The sequence below is a fragment of the Buteo buteo genome, chromosome 17 (assembly GCF_964188355.1).
Source record: "Buteo buteo chromosome 17, bButBut1.hap1.1, whole genome shotgun sequence".
Taxonomy (NCBI): Eukaryota; Metazoa; Chordata; class Aves; order Accipitriformes; family Accipitridae; genus Buteo; species Buteo buteo.
Window position 1 is genome coordinate 1,656,013 of NC_134187.1, and position 17,691 is coordinate 1,673,703.

A 17,691-nucleotide genomic window follows, 5' to 3' on the forward strand; every position below is an offset into this window, starting at 1 on the left:
ACGCCCCGCGCGCGCGGGGCCGCCCCTCCCAGTAGGCTGTGCGGCCGCCGTACGGCAAGATGGCGGCGCCCGGAGCGGCAGCAGCAGCGGCGGCGGCGGCGGCGCTGGTACAGTACGTGGTGCTGCGGGGGGACCTGGGCCGCCCGCCGCGGTCGTGGCCGTTGGGCGCGGTAGTGGCTCAGGGATGCCACGCCGCCCTGGCAGCCGCGCATGCGCACCGCCAGCACCCCGACACCCGCGCCTACCTGGAGTTGGGCGGCGCCATGCGGACCGTCGTGCTGGAGGTGCGCGGGGCAGGACGGGAGCCGCGGGGCACGCCGGGAGCGCCGCGCTGGGGAAGCGGGTGGCCGCCATTTTGAGGCGGGTCCGGCAGAGCCGTGAGGGGGCGGTGAGGGGGGTGGTGTTCATGGCGGTGATGGGGGCAGCCTCTCTGTGGACGTGGGCTTGGGCAGAGCTGTTTGCCTTAGGACGCTGAGCCAGGCAAGCTGTCCAGGGGAAAAAAAAAAAAAAGAAAACCAAAACCCAACGCATTTTTGACGGTTTACAACCTGTGTTGGCTCACAAGGCCCAGCTCCCCCACCCCAGTGCTTGCAGAAGCTGGCGGTGCAGCCCGGGGCCTGCAAGAACAAAATGCCTTTTGGGTAAGATACAAAATACAGGGATTGCCCATCCTCATACCTGTGTGCAGGCAGGTGGCTGCCTCCCTGTGCTGGCCACTGTCCTCAGCGTGAACTACCTTGCTTGGCCTCTTCCCCGCCGCTCTCGCACCCCAGCCCTCACAGCGGGCTGTGTCTCTCCCCAGGCTCCGGATGAAGCCGCCCTGACGGCTCTGGCAGAGACCCTGAAGCAGCACGGCATCGACCACGAAGTGTGGACCGAGCAGCCCGAGAACATGGCCACCTGCCTGGCGCTCAGGCCCTACCCAAAGGACCAAGTGCACCAGCACCTGAAGAAATTTAAATTGCTGAAGTGAGCAGGAACGGGCGGGGGCAGCTCTCCTCCTGAGCCAGAGCCGAGGTCACCCCCGGACAGGCGCCGGGAGGAAAGCTGCTGTGTCTTGGGAGCACTGTGCTAATGCTCAGCAGCAGGTAGTCTTCTCCTCGCGCGGTGATGGCAGTTACACGGTGTGAAACGGTTCTTTGGTGGGGAGGATTAAATGTTATTCTGTGCAGAAATGTGACTATGTGTTATATTAACCTGCTGTCTACAGGCAGTGGGCTTGCAGGTCGTCCCCCTGCCAGCACAGGCAAACTTGAAAATGTCTCTCGTGCTTTTTAGGGGCGAGTTTTCTCTTGGGCAGCCCTTTGAGCTTCCCCATCCGTCTGTCCATCCTGACGGCTGCTTTCCCCATGCCCGAGCTCCACAAGCAGGGCCTGGCTGTAGGCACAGCTGTCCGGCGGCTCTGGTCCTCCCCGTGGATTTGGCGCTGGTTCCGCTGCTGGTGTGGCCGTGCTCCCGGCGTCTCTCCCACCTCCACCCCTCGCTCCGTGGCTGCGGAGCCATGCCAGATCGCTTTTTCCTCCCGCACCAGCGAGGCCGGCTTGTCCGTGATTTTATTCGCACTGAACTGTGCGATGAAACCCTGCCGGGAGCCATGCAGACAGCAGACGGCAGCATTGGCCATCAAGCCGGGACTCGCTGCAGACCTCGTTCTGCTGTGTTCGGCCTCGTTTACAGTAAAAATATTTGAAATGAGCCACTTAGTTTTAAAAAAAAAAAAAAAAAAGTGTGTTGTCAGCTAGAAGTGCACGTGCCCCACCTCTCCCCGTCCTGGTTGTGCTGTTAATGCCACTGTCACCCCCTGCCCCCTCCCAGGCCCCGCCGTTTCCCCTTTTCCAGAGCTGAAGGTGAGCACAGAGCAGCTCTTCGTGGCCTTGAATTCAGGGCTCGAGGCAGGAGCCGTGCGCTGTTTCTCTCGCTGTTCGCTGCCGAAGCCAACCCAAGCAGCGTTTCCACGTTGGTGTTAGGCACGTCGACAAGCCCCTGTGCCGGCAGCCCCCCACCGAACACCCCGCCGCGGTGCTGGGGAGCATTTGCCCACAAAACCGAGCGCCGAAACCCCGGTGCCGTGCTCCAGTGGTGAATTTGGTGACGAATAACCACACACACACGCTCTCTATATTTTCTCTGTAGCGCTTTCAGATTTAAGATGCTGTTTTTTGCCACCAAACTCCGCACACCAGCTAATTTCCAGCTCTCCCCAGTGTGATGAACCGTGGTGAAAGAGGGGTTCCCGCTGCAAGGAGCCCGGCTGCCCACACCTCCTGCCCCGGCAAACGGCCCCGGCACCGCTCCGGCATCCCCGTCGGCACAGAAACAACGAAACATTAGCTGGCAACTCCGGTTCTTTTTTTTGTTTGTTTGTTTGGGTTTTTTTTTTGTCATCTTTAACTCTTGCAAATGTCAATCAACAAAGCTACACATTTTTCCACACACCAGCGCAATTTTTAGAGGGAAAAAAAAAATCCCCCCTAGCCGCCCTCCCCCCATAAAAGTCAGCAGTGAATATTAAAAGCGACCCCCAACTAAAAGAGAAGAAAACAAATTTATACAGAGCTCAGAGCTATTTACAGTGACAGGCTTGAGGGGAAAAAAAATAAGCTATCTCCCAACAGAGAATTCAATTATTATTATTATTATTTTATTATTATTATTTTAAATAGTTTAAGCTACCTCAGCTGTTAAACACAATCAAAGCAGAAAGAACCGACTGCTTAATTTTATTTAATATTTAATCAGAAAATTTTATCTACAATAATTGACAGACCCCTCCCCCCATCCTTCCCCCTAAAAATTATTGCCGTTTTTTCCCCAAACTGTTCTTTTTTTGTCTTTTTTTGTCTGTTTTTTTTTTCTCCTCCTGTTGTAATATACACATTGTAGCCCCCCTCCCTGTTTCGCTCGGAGGCCTGAAACCAGCATAAAACATGGAAAAAATGGTGGGTCAAAATACTCTGTTTTGTTTTTTTTTTTTTTTTCTTTAAAACCGACAAACTCACGATTGCTAGAAAAAGCTGATTGTACGCACAAGCGGGCTGGGGCGGAGGGGAGAGAAGGGGTTTTGTTTAAGCGTGAATAAAAAACCGGCTTTTCCCGCAGAAGTCCAGCGCCGATCCCCTTCCGTGCCCCGCGCCGAGACGTGATCAGTGACAGATCCAGCTGAAACTGAGATTGCTCTTCCTCCTCCTCCTCCTGCCGCCGCCGCAGTCCTCCAGCTGCCTTCTCCCCCTCCCCGCCTCCCCGAGAAACCTTCCTCCAGATTAAGAAGCCAGCAAAATGATTACAAAAATAAGAATCATCTGTAATTTTGGCTCGAGAAACCGACTGTCCCGCCTCGTTGCTTCACCGACATCCAATGCTTTTTAAAAAAAAAAAAAAAAAAAAAAAAGAAAGGAAAAGAAAAAAGAAAAAAAAGGGGTGGGGGGAAGTAAGGGGGGGGAAGAGGGGAAAAAAAGTGGAACAAAAAGGGGAAAAAAGGGGGGAGGGGAGGGAAAAAAAAAGGGGGGAAAACCCCACCCCCCCAATAAAACAAAAAACCCCCTTTTTGCTCCAAACACTACGAGCTGAAGAATGGCTGCGGGTTGAGATATCAAAAATCTCAGAAAAATATATAATATATATATTTATATATCTCTGTACGTCTTCTTATTTAAATTTCACATTCCTCGAAAAGCGATTATTCAGTCAGTAGCTGCTGAAGAAGGCTCTTCTGCTGGCCCGGCGGCGGCGGTGGCCCGGCGGCGTTTTTCGGGGTGCCCAAGGGAGCCGGCGGGTTGAGGTAGGGATCTCCTACCAAATTCACTGTACACTGTACGTCGGCAAAGACCTGAACCTGTTGTACCTGCTGGGACACAAAAGAGAAGAGGGGATTTAGCGGGGCCGGGGCAGGGGCCGGCGGCGGCGGATCTGGGTACTACGTGAAGTGGAAACTCACTAGAGACTTCCTCTAGTCTGGAGCCACCCCAGAGAAGAACTCTTCTGTCTTCTTGTCCTATAAAAAGAAAACCGCTGCAACTCATTCGGCTCTGCGAGGTTCATAACGTTGCTCATCCAAAAAAAAAAAAAAAAAAAAAAAAAGGACTTTGGGGGGGGAAAAAACCAAAAAGAAGCCCAGCCTGGCATCCCCTGGGTGAAGAGGAGCCGCGGCGTGGTGGCCGTGCCGGTGCTTGCGGGGTGGTGAGCGAGGTCCAGCGCGGCTGTTTGATCAAAATTAAGAGCTTTGGTGTGTCTCGGTGGCGCTGCCGGCGCGTCCCTATGGGCTCTGCGAAACCAAGGCTGCGCTACGGGGAAGGGGGAGGCGACGCCGTGATGCCGGCGGGTGTCGGATGAGACGGGGATTGAACCGGATCGTCCCGGGGAGCCGGAGGCATCGGTGCCGGCGGTGGGCGGCTGGGCACGCTTTGGTGGTGCTCGGTGCTGCTCAGAGGGACAGGCAGCGTCCGGCAGCGCTGCCCGCAGGGACAGACGCCGCCCCCGCAGCCTCCCCCATCCAAATTTCCTCACTCCGCCGCGCTTTAACGTGGCGGCCTGGCTGCACCGTGGCGGCACAGGGGCCATCGGCCGCTCCGGTGATGGCTGAGCCTAGGAAAGAAACCCTCCCTGCTCGCTGTCAGCCCGGAGCCGGGGGCGAGGGGTGTTTAGCACCAGCGCTCGTCTATTTTTCCAGCTCAGCTGCGGCGTCACCGCTCTTCCACGCCAGCAAGGAGGCCGAAAACGCTCACAGCAGCGGCGCGAGCTTTGATGCAGAGAGGGTTTGTGAGCGGTGCCGGCGTCCCCGAGGGCTGGCCGTCCCCCAGCGCTGGCGGGACCGTGGTGTGCTTCAACCCAACCCTGCCAACCGGGGCCGGCCCCGGTGGAAAGCAAGCGTGCCGAGCCGGTACGGCCGGGGACGTTCAGCCTTTATGGGGGGGGAACCCGTGAAACTCCTCGGGGTACCTGAGATGCGCTTAGCAGTTTCTTACTGACCTGCGCCCCATCTGCTTCTGTTTTCAAAAGGTCAGTGGAGGAAAGCTGGTTGCAGTAAAGGCCCGCGGGTCTCAGCGCTGGGTCATTTACCTGTCAAAAGCAAGATCCAGGCTCAGCTGGGGCTCCTGCATGCCAGAGGGGCACTTGCCACCCTCTCGAGCTGAGTTTTGGGGGGATTTGGGGAGGGGGTGCTCATGGATGGGGCAGTGGCGGGGGACTGTGCTGTCAGCATCCTCCCTGCACTGCGAGCTGCAGGGTTTTGGGGCACCGGTGGGGGAATCCCAGTGGGCAGCTGGGACCTGTTTCACCTTTCTCCCCACCTCCTGCACCTCTGCTTGGGGCTGCTGCCGGCTCCGGGGGCATCTCATCCCCAGGGAGCATGAAACAGCACCCAACTGCTCGGCGAGACAGGAAAAAGCCACCGGCTCAGCCCGTGCACCGCAGCCAGCTCAGGGGAGGGACCAGCTTCCTTCCTCGCTGAGCCCAGCGGCTTCTCCCTGGGGAGGCTGCAAGCCCCAGCCCGCGACGTCCCACGCAAAACCAACGAGCCAGGAGCTTAACGGCGCTGAGACAAACCCCAGCAGCTAAAAATGTTGGAGGCATCTCAGACTGGCCCAGGGAGGATCTCACCAAAGGGCTGGGACTGTGGAAAGGTCCATTATCCAACCATTCCCATTCCCCATTCCCTGTCCCCAGTTTTCACAGCTTCCTGGGGATACACGGCTACAAACGGACCCGCCACCAGCCCACCACGAGGGCTGCAGGTGCTGGAGATGCTTGGCACGTCCCTGCACCCCCCAAGGACACACGGGACACCCTGGGACGCCAGCGGCCTTGGGCTCCAGCACAGCGGCAATGCCAGCGGAGGCAGCTAGACCTTTGCCGCTTCCCCCTTTGGACACCGGTACCCCCAAGGCCAGAGAAACGAGCGCTGAACCCCTGGGAGGTGTCTGACCATCCCAGGAGCGGGGATGGCACGGCACTGACCTGGTCTGAGCACATGGAGTTCATCCCGGGCATCTGCAGCGAGTTCATCTGCATTTGTCCGGCCATGGGGTTCATGTTCTGGACGTTGGTGTTTCCTCCCGCCATGGAGACGGTGATGCTCATGTTGTTGTACATGCCCTGCTGAGCAGGCGCCGGCTGGCTCTGCCCCGCTTGGCTGAATACGCTGAGAGAGAGAAAAAAGCATTACCCGGGTGTACGTGGTGGCAGGAGGCACCTCGAGGTGGGTCCTGAGCCCCTGGGGTGGCCCGAGCCGCGACGGCAGCCAGCCTGCTTCCCGGTGAATGCCGAGACCGCCCGCGGCAGAGAGCCGGTGGAGAGGATGGGAGCCCTGCCGGTCCTTGGGGACAGCGGGAGGGACAGGGAGCGTTAGAGGTGCTGCCTGCAGCGAGGCTTAACCAACGCGGAGGCTGGGAGGAAGGAAGGTGGCTGCTGCGGAGATATCCGCCCTCCGCTCCTCCGGTAGCAGGAGGCTCCTCGGTGTGATGGGGTAGAGCAGGAGAAACACCAGTGCCAAGAGAAGGATCATTACAGGGCTTCGGGCTGGATTAAGGGTCAGTCAGGTGCAAAGCCCTGGTCTACGTGACACCGAGTTCACCCCTTCACGCTCCTTCCAGTGCCCTCCTCAACACCCAACCATCCCCACTCCTGCTCCAGGCAGAAGGACAGCTCTCCATTGCAAGGCGAGGTGAAACATCCCACCTCCAACAGAGCTCCCATCTCAGCCCACCCAGCCCAGTAACCTCCTGCTCTGTGCTGCTTGACTAGAACAGGTTAGCTGAGCTACCTGCACAGAGCCAAGACACAAAGCAAGGCATCCCCCAGGTGAGCTTTTGGTTTTTTTTTTCTCCATTTCTGGAGATCTGAAGCTCAAACCTGACTCATGCAAAAAAGGCAACAAGTCTGGTGAATACTCTTCCCATTTGCTTCCCTACATCAGAGCTGGACACATCTTAAGAGAGTCATGCAATGACCTGCGACTGCTCGTCTTGACTCAATTTATTGTCATGTTTCCTAAGGCCACTTTCACAAGACATAAATAAGCCACTTGTTTAATTAAAAGCCAAAGACCTGCTTCACATCTTACTCAACACATGTGCTCATTCATTTAAATGCTGTGGGCTTCTGGCCGCCCCTGAGCCGAGGTGAAGATGAGGACACGGGTTGATGGTGACTTCTGGAGGACATCATGGTAGGAGAACACAGCCTAAGCTCAGCACGTGTCCTCAGCCAGGCGTCACCCACGGGCACTGCCAGCCCTGCCAACACCCTACCAGGGGACCGTCACCTTGGTGTCACCTTCTCTGTGTGTATGTGTCACCCGTGTGCTCCAGCTTATGCCCACCATGATCTTACTTGCTATTCCCCATGGCTCCTTGCTGCCAAGTCTTCATGTCAGGCGACTGGTAGCCCGGTGTCGGCGGAGCCGGCTGCAGCATGGGGCTTTGCGAAGGCGGGAGCTGGGGTGACATCAAGGGGCTGCTGGGGCTGAGCGACGGAGCAAAGGCGGGTTCGCTTTGCTGACCCATGCCTGGGGAAGGACAGACAGCGTCAGGGGTGCCGAGATCCCCGCCAGCAGCCCCAATTCCCTCCTTCTCCCTTGCAACCGCTAGTATGAAACCAGAACTATCATCCTTGACTTTTGGTCTCAGGGTCTCTGGTTTTCATTTCGAGCAGCCGTATCGCTCAAATGCAAATATTTCAGGGATGAAGGAGCAGGGAACCCCCCTCTCAAATGGTTTCCATCAGCAGGTGTTCCTCTTTAGCATCACACCTGGCTGGAAAATAGCCAGGGTAATGATGAGATGATGCCAAAGCAGGTTCCTGCGGGACTATCGCAGCCACAGAGCAGTTTACTCATCAGTAGTCCACCTTGCTGAGACCCTGCATTGATGCTTGAACGTGAAGACCTTCAAGACGGTGCCCATCTGTGCAAAACCGCACCGGCTCATCCATCTCATAGGAGCCTGGTGCCCACACAAAGAGGCGTAAGCTGCCCGCAGCTCATTTCAGCCATCTCAGCAAGGCTTTGGCCTTTGCTGGAGCATATATATTTAAGGAAGCACAATTTAGAGGACTGCCTTGCAGTTTGATTTTCAAGGAAAGAGTTAAGGAAATTATTTTCAAGGAAAGAGTTAAAGTTGCCCCAACGATAGCTTTTTTTTTTTCTGAGATTCAACCAGAAAAGGTCCCCTGGGAGGAGGAGACCAGGGACCAGACCAGGTTGGGTGAGATGGCCGGGGCTGAAGCCCGGGGCGACGGGCGAGCAGGGCTGGGCTGCAGCATCCTTGGGGGTCTCAGGTCTGCCCTCCGCCTCTCCCTCCCCACCGCTGGATGGCTTTCCAATGCAACCAACTGCTCGACGTACCTGATCCCGAATACTGAAAGATGTTCTGCTGCATCTGCGGGGTCATCCCGGCGCCGAACTGCCCTCCGACGCCGCCCATCATCCCCCTGTTCACCATGCTGCTGCGGTTAGCCAGCGCGGCCTCGGGGTTGGATGCCAGCGGCGAGAAGGGGCTGGTGGAGGTGGGAGGGTTTCCCGGGGTCGTACCGTAGTTTGGGGGGTAAGGGAACTGCTGGGGGGGTGCTTGGGGCAAGCGAGCGGCTCCAATCTGTACCGGGAGCCCGGCGGAGGGAGGGAGGTTGTTTCCGAAGCTTTGCTGTCTCATCAGGATGGCTCGCTGCTGCATGAGCTGCCGCTGCCGGTGCTGTTGGCTGTAGAGCTCGCGCTGGCGCTGGGCCAGCATCTGGGCGTTGAGGGGAGGCTGCGGGGAAGGAGGGGGATGCCCTAATTGTCACTGTTACCCTCCGGTTCTGGCAAACAGCTCAGAGCACCCCCCCTGCTGCAAGAGCCACGGGTGGTCCCGTTCCCCAGCTTGGGGTGCCCATCCTTGGTTTGCAAGGAAAGCTGGAAAAACCCCAAAACGCTGTAAATTGGCCCATTTGTGCCACTGCAGGGCAGAGCAGGTTGAAGATACTAAAGATCAGCCTCTGCATGTGCCGAATGGCAAAGCTCCAGGAGCCAGAGCATCCCCCAAGGCAGGAAAACAGGCTCTCAGTCACCTGGCTGCCACCAACCACTCCTCTCCTCTGCGGGACCCACTTCTTGTGGCCTCAGGCCTCACCGGGATGCTCCCACGTGCCAGAGCCCAGGATCCCTGATTTCGACTCTTTTGGTTGTGAGATGTTAAAAAAAAAAATCCCCATCCCACGAGCTTTTCCGTCACCATGGGCTTGTTCCCCATATGGCCGAGCCAGATGTGTTGGAATTAATCAGCTTAAAAAGCCTGACAAAGCCATCAGCGGTTGAAATTGGAGCTACAATGGGAACTGTTCGGTCCCCTTTCTTATCAGTAATGCTCCCCATAGCACACTAGGGATGTCACACTGCTTCATGTAAAGGCAAAGGCTTCTCTGAGAAGTAGAATAAAGTCACCAGAACTCATCTACACTTTCCAACTTCTCGTCGTACCCAGCAGATGTTTTATCCACCTTATTAGAAGCCAAACAAGAACTTTAGGGCCTGGGGATTTGCAGGATCATTAAGAAGATTCACTAGAGATTCTGGTATTTAAAAGATGGCATCTATTTCCTAAAGATCCTTCTCGATTAAATGTGTTAGCACATCTTTCTCTAAGCAATAACAAAGTATTTATACCTTAAGCAGGTGGAGGAGCTGGAATAAGGGTGAAGCAAAAAAAAACCCGACCCACAGCAGCTCATCTTGCAGCCACCTCTCTGCATGCGGGAGAATTTTTCTCTCCCGTTAATGACAGAGGAGTGAGCCAGGCTGTGCTAACAGAGCGGGCACGGGGATTAACCCTCAATTTTTCCCAGCTGGAGGACCGTGCCGCATCCCCCTTACCTGCGGCGTGATCTGCTGCTGCATCCCCGCCCGCATGTTGATGCCCACCGGGGAATTGGCTGCAAACTGGTTGAGGATCGCCTGCCGGTTTTGATGGATCAGCTGGAGGGGAGAAAAAAAAAGCCAGGGAGACCTTCAAAAATCCGATGCAGGAGCTTCCCACCCGTCCGATCCCTTCCGACTGGGATACGTGGGGCTGCAGGCAGGACCGAGGGTCCCTCCGTCCCCCTGCCCGCGGCCCTGGGATGCGGAGGGGGAAGAATTACCTGCTGCTGCCCCTGCAGCCGCTGCTGCAGCTGAAGTCGCAGCTGGTTGGGGGCCGTCGGGGGTCTGTTGAGCGTCTGCCGGGGTTGCATGGCCATGTTGGTGGGGAAGGCGCCGCGGGGCGGCGGTACCTGCACTGGCATGGGTCCGAAGGACGGCTTCTGCCTGACCATGCCGGGGAAGGCGCCGGGGAGGTTGGTGGTGGGAGAGGCGGAGGAGTAAGGCTGGGGGTACATGCCGGGTTTCTGCTCCATCATGAGCGGTGGGGTGGCTTGTTGGGGCTGGAACCGCTCCGTCAGGGCTTCCAGCCCGCCGCCCTGGCGAAGGCAAAGGGGGAGGAAAATATCACTTTGGAGCCCCACGGGCACCCGACCTCTCCCAGGAGAGCTCAGAGGGGATGGAGGACGTGCCTGTCGTGGGGCAGCTCGCTCGTAAGGATGCTGCCGCCCGTAACCCTCATCTCCCGGGTCACGCTCCAGCCCGTGCGAGTGGAAGCGCAGCGTCGAGGAGAGCATTCAACACCTGCTCCCCGGGGCTTAGCAAACCTTAGAGGGATGGAAATGACTTCTTTTGGCTCGCCTGGGGGCAAAGACCGAGGCCAGGCTTTTTAGAAGGGCTCTGGGCTCATCTCCCCAGGCTGGTGGGGGGAAGCGGCAGTGGGTAGCAGGAGGTGATGCTGCCTTCCTCTGCCTCCCTCTGCCTTCCTCCTCAGGGTCTGCTAGCACTAAGCTGCTCCTCTGGGCTCCAGACAGCAGCACGCCTGGTTGGACAGACCCTAAGGCTTGGAGGATTGACCTGAACATGGGAAATCTCTCCTTTCCTATTTTTATGCAGCCTCAGAGGCTCGGCTGGAGGAAGAGGGTATGACGTTTTGGGTCCCCATCTGCCCCAAGAGCACCTCGGACACAGGCCATGGCCAAGGGTGGGAGCCACGGACCTCCGGGACTGGGAGAGCTCACGGGGAAGCACGGCTATACTCCTGCACTTCTCACCGACACCCCACGCTAGGAACGCATGGGAGACAGGACCTTTTGGTCTATAGTATAGCCATTCCTGTGCAAATGAGGCATATTACAGTCAGGGGATGATTTCCACACCAGCAAATCATGGTAAGATATTCTGTGCTGCTCTAGCTTGGCTCAGGCAGAGAAATCTGGTGTTTGAGCTATGAACCCACAGAGAAGTAACACCTCGGAGCCAGAATCCTTAATCTGAGTCCCATGGATTAAGAGAAAGCTGCGTTAAGAGAAACTGGACATCCCGCCCCCGCCCCCCCCCCCAAATCCCACTGCCTTTGGGATTTGGTTAGATGGTGCCCATCAAAGGATTGAGGCTTGAAGGCAGGGATGAGGATCTGGGAATGGTGGTGGGGAAAAATGTATTGCTTAGGATCAGTTAAGATGGTGGTGGGGAAAATTGCCTAAGATAAATTAGGATGGAGTTTATATGGTTCAAGGACTGGATACCAAAACATAAACCAGCAGCAAGCAATGGCCAGAAACCACAGACCTGCTGAAATGAAGCTCTTTTACTCTTCTCTCCCCAAGCTACCCAGTTTCCAGCTGCCTCCTGATTAAACTGGGTGCAGGTATCTCCAGCACTCCATCCCACCGTGTCTGTGGTAGCACAGAGAAGATGGTGGGTTTGGTGAAGTCAGGGGATGCAAACCCCTACCTGCCAAGAACACATCCTGGAGGGGAACTAGCAACACATTTTCTTCCCAAAGATGCCTTTATGCTGACGCGTTGTTTCTCTAAAGATGTATTTCAAGCAAATATTTCATGGAACTATTCAAAATATTTCTGAGGTTCAGTTGAAGCCATGGAAAAAGCCCAAGATTCCCATTAACGAAATGATCCCTGGATGGGAGCAAAGCTGGGTCAGGGTCCAAACATGAGACAATCCCCCTGAGCCAGGTGCTCCTTGGCAGGGGAAGCGCCGGATTGGCATGGGGATGCTAGGCAGCATCGGGTGCTATCCGAGGGCATCTCAATCCAGCGGTCTGATGCTGCTGGAGCCTGTCTGGTGCAGGAAAGGGTTGCTGGGGAGCTGTGCCAGCTGAGTCTGCAAAACCCTTGTGAAAACACTGAGCTGCTGCAGCTGTATCTTTGGCAAGAGCATCTCTGATCCTTTGTACCAGAGAGGCTGAACTCCCTACCACTAACTTGCAGAAGAAAAAAAAGGCAGGTGGTGATTTTGGAGGGACAGCCTTGCGAAAAGGGACATGGCAAATACCTGATTCAGGAATCAATTCACTGACAGGTCCCCCAGATTGCTGATGAAAAGATAAACCCTCCCAGTAGTGCAGTGCAAGGCATCCCGGTGGGGCTGCAGAAGGAGATGTGCCACCTCTGGGCTTAAATCATGCAGGATCAGGCCCAAAGCAGCCAGAGAGATTTGCTCTGAGAATCTTCTTTCTTAGGACATCGCGTTTATTAACAGGCTTTCGATTCTGTTCCTTGTTTTGGAAAAAGCATGCGTGTGAGTGCTATGGGGCATGGAAAAAGAAACCACTCGAAGACAAATCCCAAGCGATCCATCTCATTTTCCACATCCCTTGCTAGCTCCTCTGCAGCCAGCTTTCTTCCCCTGCCATGCCCCGTTATTTATGAAACCTTGGACCCTTCAGAGGCATCTGCCCCCATGGATATCTGCAAAGAGGGAGTCTCCACCGGAGCTCAGCTGCAGCAACCAGGGCCCCAGCGCTATCCGAGTAAGACAGCACCACTAAAAGCAAACCTCTCTTTTTTTTTCCCTGCAGTTCAACCCGAGACAGAAGGGCAGCTGCACTGTAAGCCAATCTTGATAGTAAGGGCTGCACGGTTTCATACCAGCAAGGCCATTAGATATATTATTAGGCAGCACAACCCAGGCTCAGGAATCCCAGGCTGTGGGATTCCAGCTGGAAGGCTCCTCCGTGCCCTAATCCCCCTGGTAAGGTGGGGAAGCGGGACAGCCTGCCAGCTCTCCCCATTACATGAGCCGCCCAGGGCTGAAACCGCTCGGCCGCCTCCTTGCCAGCCTGCCGGTTCTCATGGGGCATTGTGTTTGAAAAGCAGAGAAGTGAGATATTGTGTTTCACGGGGCTGTTTTCCAGCTTTTTTGGCGGGGGGAGAGAACAGCATGGTGTTAAGTATCGTGTCTGAATCTGATGCGCTCGTGTGTTCCCACTCACATCTGGCCTCCCGTTACCACCAGATGTTGGAAATCCTCCTCCACGCTCACGTCAAGCCTCAGCATCTGGCCCTATATATGACCTCCGGTAAGTCCCATGAGTGGTTCTCTCTTTACCTGGACAAGTTTGTCGATCCCAAGAGCTCGATCCAACTCGGCCAGCTCCGTCTCGTCTTTGCCGCTGAGGAAGGAGACGAGCTGCTCGAGCAGGGCTTTCTCATCGTTCCGACCCTCCGGTGTGGTGGGAGGACACAGGAGCTCATCCAGCTGCGAGGTGATGCACTGGCTGCAGAGAGAAGAAGTCAAGAGGAGGCACGTTAAGGTTTATGAAGCAGGGAGGAGGCTGAGCTGGGAGATGCTCGAACGACACAGCCCCTGCAACCGTGGGGACTCGCTCCCCCCCTGCTGCATCACGCAAACCTCACGGGATGCAGCCTCATCCCGTGGTTCCAACGCCAGCTGAGCCCGCTCAAGCTCGAGCCCCGTGATGAAACCTGCTCGTAAGGATGAACCTCTCCACGAAACAAAGCCTGAACAGCGTTTTGGTGAGGTTTGGGAAGAAAACTTGGGTGCTTTTGCAGGCTTTGCTCCCGCAGGCGTTTTGGGCAGGACAGCAGGATGCAGAGCAAAACTTCTGCCGGCACGAAAGTGGGGAGGCTTGGATGGAGCTGGAGCAGCTGGAAGCAAAGCAGCTGAAGGCAAAGGGGAACCTTTGAGCCGCAAAAATAAGATTTCTGCAAAGCTCGCTCAATATTCTTTGGGAATAAGATTAATATGTAATGAGAGACATTCCAATGACGTGACTAATTGGAGTCAATCGGATTTGCTGGGTCTGACACGATGAAGAGAGCCGTGGCACATCACGCTTGCAGAGAGGCACAAAGGCGAGGGCTCGAACATGCCAGCAGTTCCCAAGCAGCAGACATGTTTATCCTTTTAGCTCCAGATGAGGACCAGATGTACAGTAAGGAACTGAAGCCAATCTGACCGAGACCGCTGCAGCCAACACACGCAGCCTAATCCAGGGAAAAGAAATACTCGGCGTTGGGATTTCTTAAATTGCAGAGTGGGAGCAGAGAGGGAAGCAGGGAGACAGAGGTGAAAAGCAGGGCTAGTTTCACTCCATAGCCAAGGTCCCTGCTACTTGCTGCTTTTATCAAATCCGGTTTTTCAGTGCCAAGGCCAAAGGACAAAGTTTGCTGCACAGACATTGTTCTTGCAGAGGAAAGGGAGGACAAGCTGCTTCTCCACATTAACAGGCAGCTAGAGGAGAAATTTGGGTTGGCACTGTCTGTTCAGCACATGCCGGACCTCTGCATGGATGGCAAAAGTTGGTCTATAAAGAGATCGTGGGGACAATACAAACTTTCTGTAGTAAAGAAACCTCCAGCTGTGCAGCCCAATCCAGCTTGTAGAGCCTTCCCCACGCCTCCTGTCCTCCAGCACCATGCCATGGTGGGGTTCAGGTGAGTCTCCGGGCAGGTGAAGGGGGGCAGAGAAGATCCTGGACCTCGTGCATCATGTCCCCAGTCATACTGGTTTTGTGTTGCAAAGGTTTTCTATCCACCACAACCCTTCAAGCTTTTTTTAAGTCAAAAACTCTGATTCTGCATGCGGTAAGGAGGAGAAATTCAGCTTCTTGCAGAGACAGTGTCAAATGCTGCTTGAGGTCCTGTAAAACATCTCCCTGGCATGGCCTTCAAGCACTGCTCCAAAAGGCTGCAGGTCTCCAGCCCTGCACAGATGTCCTAGAAACCTCAGGCATCTCAGATAGCACTGGGTGCCAGCGCTGAGGCAACCGAATCGGGCCCCGGGTGGCATGTTTGACCTTGGGGGATTAGAGGAACGCATGGGAGAACAGCCACCTGGACTTGCTTCGAGGAGCCTTGGACCTGGCCCAAGGTGTCCCTCTTCTGCAGAAGACACGAGCTCTTATGCTTGGGACACAAGAGAGGGGATGTTGTAGTTGTCCCACTTTGTCAAGAGGCAAAGGCAGGGGAGGATTTGGGGAATAGGAGAATTTAAAAAGGAAGCTCGTCTTCCTCAGGACACACGGTGCTGGGAGATCTGGGCACCACTAGCTCCTTAAACAAGGTCAGGACCTCAGTCCACCTCCAGCTAACGTGAACCTCCCAGCTGGGAAACCTTTACAACTCCCAAAACGAAAGCTCTGCTGGTTTGATCTTAGCTAAAAATATATTTCTCGGTCCTGTATATCTGCAGTCCAAAGGCTCTGTCTCCTTGCTCCGACTGCGGTCTCTGTCGGGTGGACAGGCAGCTGCTGGGACCATGGGCATCTCCCAGGATGAGCGTGTCCTCCCCAGCTGGAGCGCATCTGCAGGTCTTGAGGACTAAAGTCCAGAGGCTTTTCCCCAGCAGAATCTCTTTCTCCTAGCTGCAGTGGAAGTGGGGTTTTGTAGTTGGATCACCATGCCACTAGATGGAAGTGTTTAGACCCCACTAAGATGCTGCCAAGGCAGGTCTCACCCATGATGCTCCCATCAGACCTACGGTTACTGAAGATACGAGAGCGATCTGAGCTGGGAACTAGCTTCTTCCAGTGTTGCCTCTGCTCACCAGCTCTGGCAGGAACCACCCGTGCCCAGAGACCCTAATTCAGGAGGAACAGAGGCTCACCAGGACAAGCAGCTCTCTACCTCTCCTCTTGCTGTCATCTCATGGCCCCCGTCCCTGTGTTGGCTCAACCAGTTGCTTCCACCACATCTCCACCGCGTGGGAAGCCCGACCTTGCTGCAGGGACCTGATGGCGCCATGGGAAGTCCCATCACGCAGCATGGTTTTTTGTGCTTTCTCCCCGCTCAATGCCGAGAAAATCAAATACTACCTTGTGAAACCCTGACCAGGCTGCAATTTTGAAGTGTGGTTGAAACCATCGCTCTCCAAAGGCAGTGACTGTGCGAGATTTGTTACCTCCACCAGGCTCTCAGATTTGTTTCACCAGGCTTTGGGCAGATGCCGCCGCTCCACCGGTCCGACCTTGTGTCCTGGCACAGGGCTCTGCCCTGAAAACCACCCAAGGTGTTTTTCCCACCCAAGGACTCACAGGATGTTGCTGCCAAATGCTTCCCTCCTTGATACCTGCACAGGTCCCAAGCCTTCCATGCTGATCTCGGTCCTCACTCAATAATCCTGCTGCAAAGAGTGAGCCAGAAGAAAATCCCACTCCCTTCCTCCCAGCTGCGCTGGCTGGGGAGACAAAGATGTCTACAGCCAGCCAGACTGACTCAGTGCTTGAAGCACAAGGCTGCTGAGTAAGGTAAGGTCATTTTTACCCCATAAGCAGCATTTTAAGGAACACTCATAGCTTAAAAACTAGACTGATTTTTCTAGCAGCTCTGCCCTTTGCCAGGTATGCCCTACCGATCTTATCCCAACGAGATAATGACGCCAGCAAGGCTTAAAAAGAAAGCTACTTCCTTGCAGCAAGGGCTCAGGCTGATGTAAATGCTCAGTTAAATGGGGATTTGTTTTATCTCCCAGCTCTTTCAAGCAACAAGAGGTTAAGTCTTTCCAGCAGAAGTCCAAGATCCAGTTGCAGCAGTGGAGACCACTCAGGGAACTCTCTTCATGGGCTGAGCAAAGAGCTTTTAGAAATTAATCCAAATTTAGCCCCAAGAAAAGGATGTTTGGCAACTGTCTTGCTCTAATACAACTCTTACATGTGTCTTCTTCATGACTGGAAAAAAAAGATTGTGCTCATCTGCTAAAGGCTTTAATTAATAGAGGAAATTCTGCCTCTCCGCAAAGCAGGGCTGGGCTTTGGCAAGAGGATCCAAGCAGAGCTCACCAGTGCTGGCTCTTAAACCAGGTACCTGAAGCCCTCCCCGGGCCAGGGGGAGGATTCACCTCCCATCGCATCAAATCCATCTCCATGAGCACTGCTGCCAGCGCTGCTGCCTCAGTGAGCACTTTGGGGTGCCCCTTGCCTGGCAGAGCATCCACCACCGAGCTCCATCAGCAGGGCTCACCGCCCTTCTGACCTCCTGTCCCAAAATATCTGACCTATGGTCTTCTCCAACCCGTTTATAGCCAAGGACTGGGGTTGTACTTTGGGCAGGTGATGACCCCTTGGGCATGGACCCAAAAAAGGTGGTTAGAGGACCGGAGGGGGTTATTTGACCTTGGATTAGAGCTGTGATCATTTTAGCTGAAGCCAAGCACATGGGGACTGCAAAAAGCTGCAATCATGTGAAAACACAAAACTGTCCCATGGTTCTCCAGATCCCACCACTGCTCCCAGTGAGAAGGGATGCTGGAGAACACCAACCCAAATATTGGCACTGGCAAGGGACAGTGGGGACTTGCAGCATCCTTGACTCTGCCATGGATATACAGGATTATTCAGGTCTAGACACACCCTGGATGTCTCGCCCCAAGCCACCTTCCTTGTCTAC

At 55.2% G+C, this 17,691-nt stretch overlaps 2 protein-coding genes across 9 annotated transcripts in view; one reads left to right on the forward strand and one right to left on the reverse strand.

The window, feature by feature from the left end:
• Positions 1–18: 18 nt before the first annotated feature.
• PTRHD1 (peptidyl-tRNA hydrolase domain containing 1) lies at positions 19–3,270 on the forward strand. Of its 4 annotated transcripts, none has more exons than XR_012653288.1 (3): positions 19–284; positions 803–1,088; positions 3,100–3,270. XR_012653288.1 is itself a non-coding variant. In XM_075048911.1 (2 exons), exons 1-2 carry the CDS (start codon positions 60–62, stop codon positions 971–973), a joined length of 396 nt encoding a protein of 131 aa, XP_074905012.1. In that variant the 5' UTR covers positions 19–59; the 3' UTR covers positions 974–1,420. The 4 variants fall into 4 exon arrangements, 1 of the variants encoding a protein (XP_074905012.1); XR_012653287.1 differs by lacking the exon at positions 3,100–3,270 and adding an exon at positions 2,134–2,237; XM_075048911.1 differs by lacking the exon at positions 3,100–3,270 and having other exon boundaries at positions 803–1,420.
• Positions 3,271–3,610: 340 nt separating this feature from the next.
• The window catches only part of NCOA1 (nuclear receptor coactivator 1), a 184,527-nt gene continuing 170,446 nt past the window's right edge, over positions 3,611–17,691 (reverse strand). For 2 of the 5 annotated variants that reach the window (XM_075048885.1, XM_075048886.1), the window contains 8 exons: positions 13,394–13,562; positions 10,105–10,419; positions 9,839–9,940; positions 8,339–8,738; positions 7,327–7,501; positions 5,953–6,136; positions 4,966–5,055; positions 3,613–3,844 (listed from right to left, as the gene is read on the reverse strand). In XM_075048885.1, the coding sequence (XP_074904986.1) occupies positions 3,677–3,844; positions 4,966–5,055; positions 5,953–6,136; positions 7,327–7,501; positions 8,339–8,738; positions 9,839–9,940; positions 10,105–10,419; positions 13,394–13,562 (1,603 nt within the window). In that variant the 3' untranslated portion in view covers positions 3,613–3,676. Of the gene's footprint in view, positions 3,845–3,934; positions 3,992–4,965; positions 5,056–5,952; positions 6,137–7,326; positions 7,502–8,338; positions 8,739–9,838; positions 9,941–10,104; positions 10,420–13,393; positions 13,563–17,691 lie in introns of all 5 variants that reach the window. The other 3 variants (XM_075048889.1, XM_075048888.1, XM_075048887.1) reach the window with 3 other exon arrangements.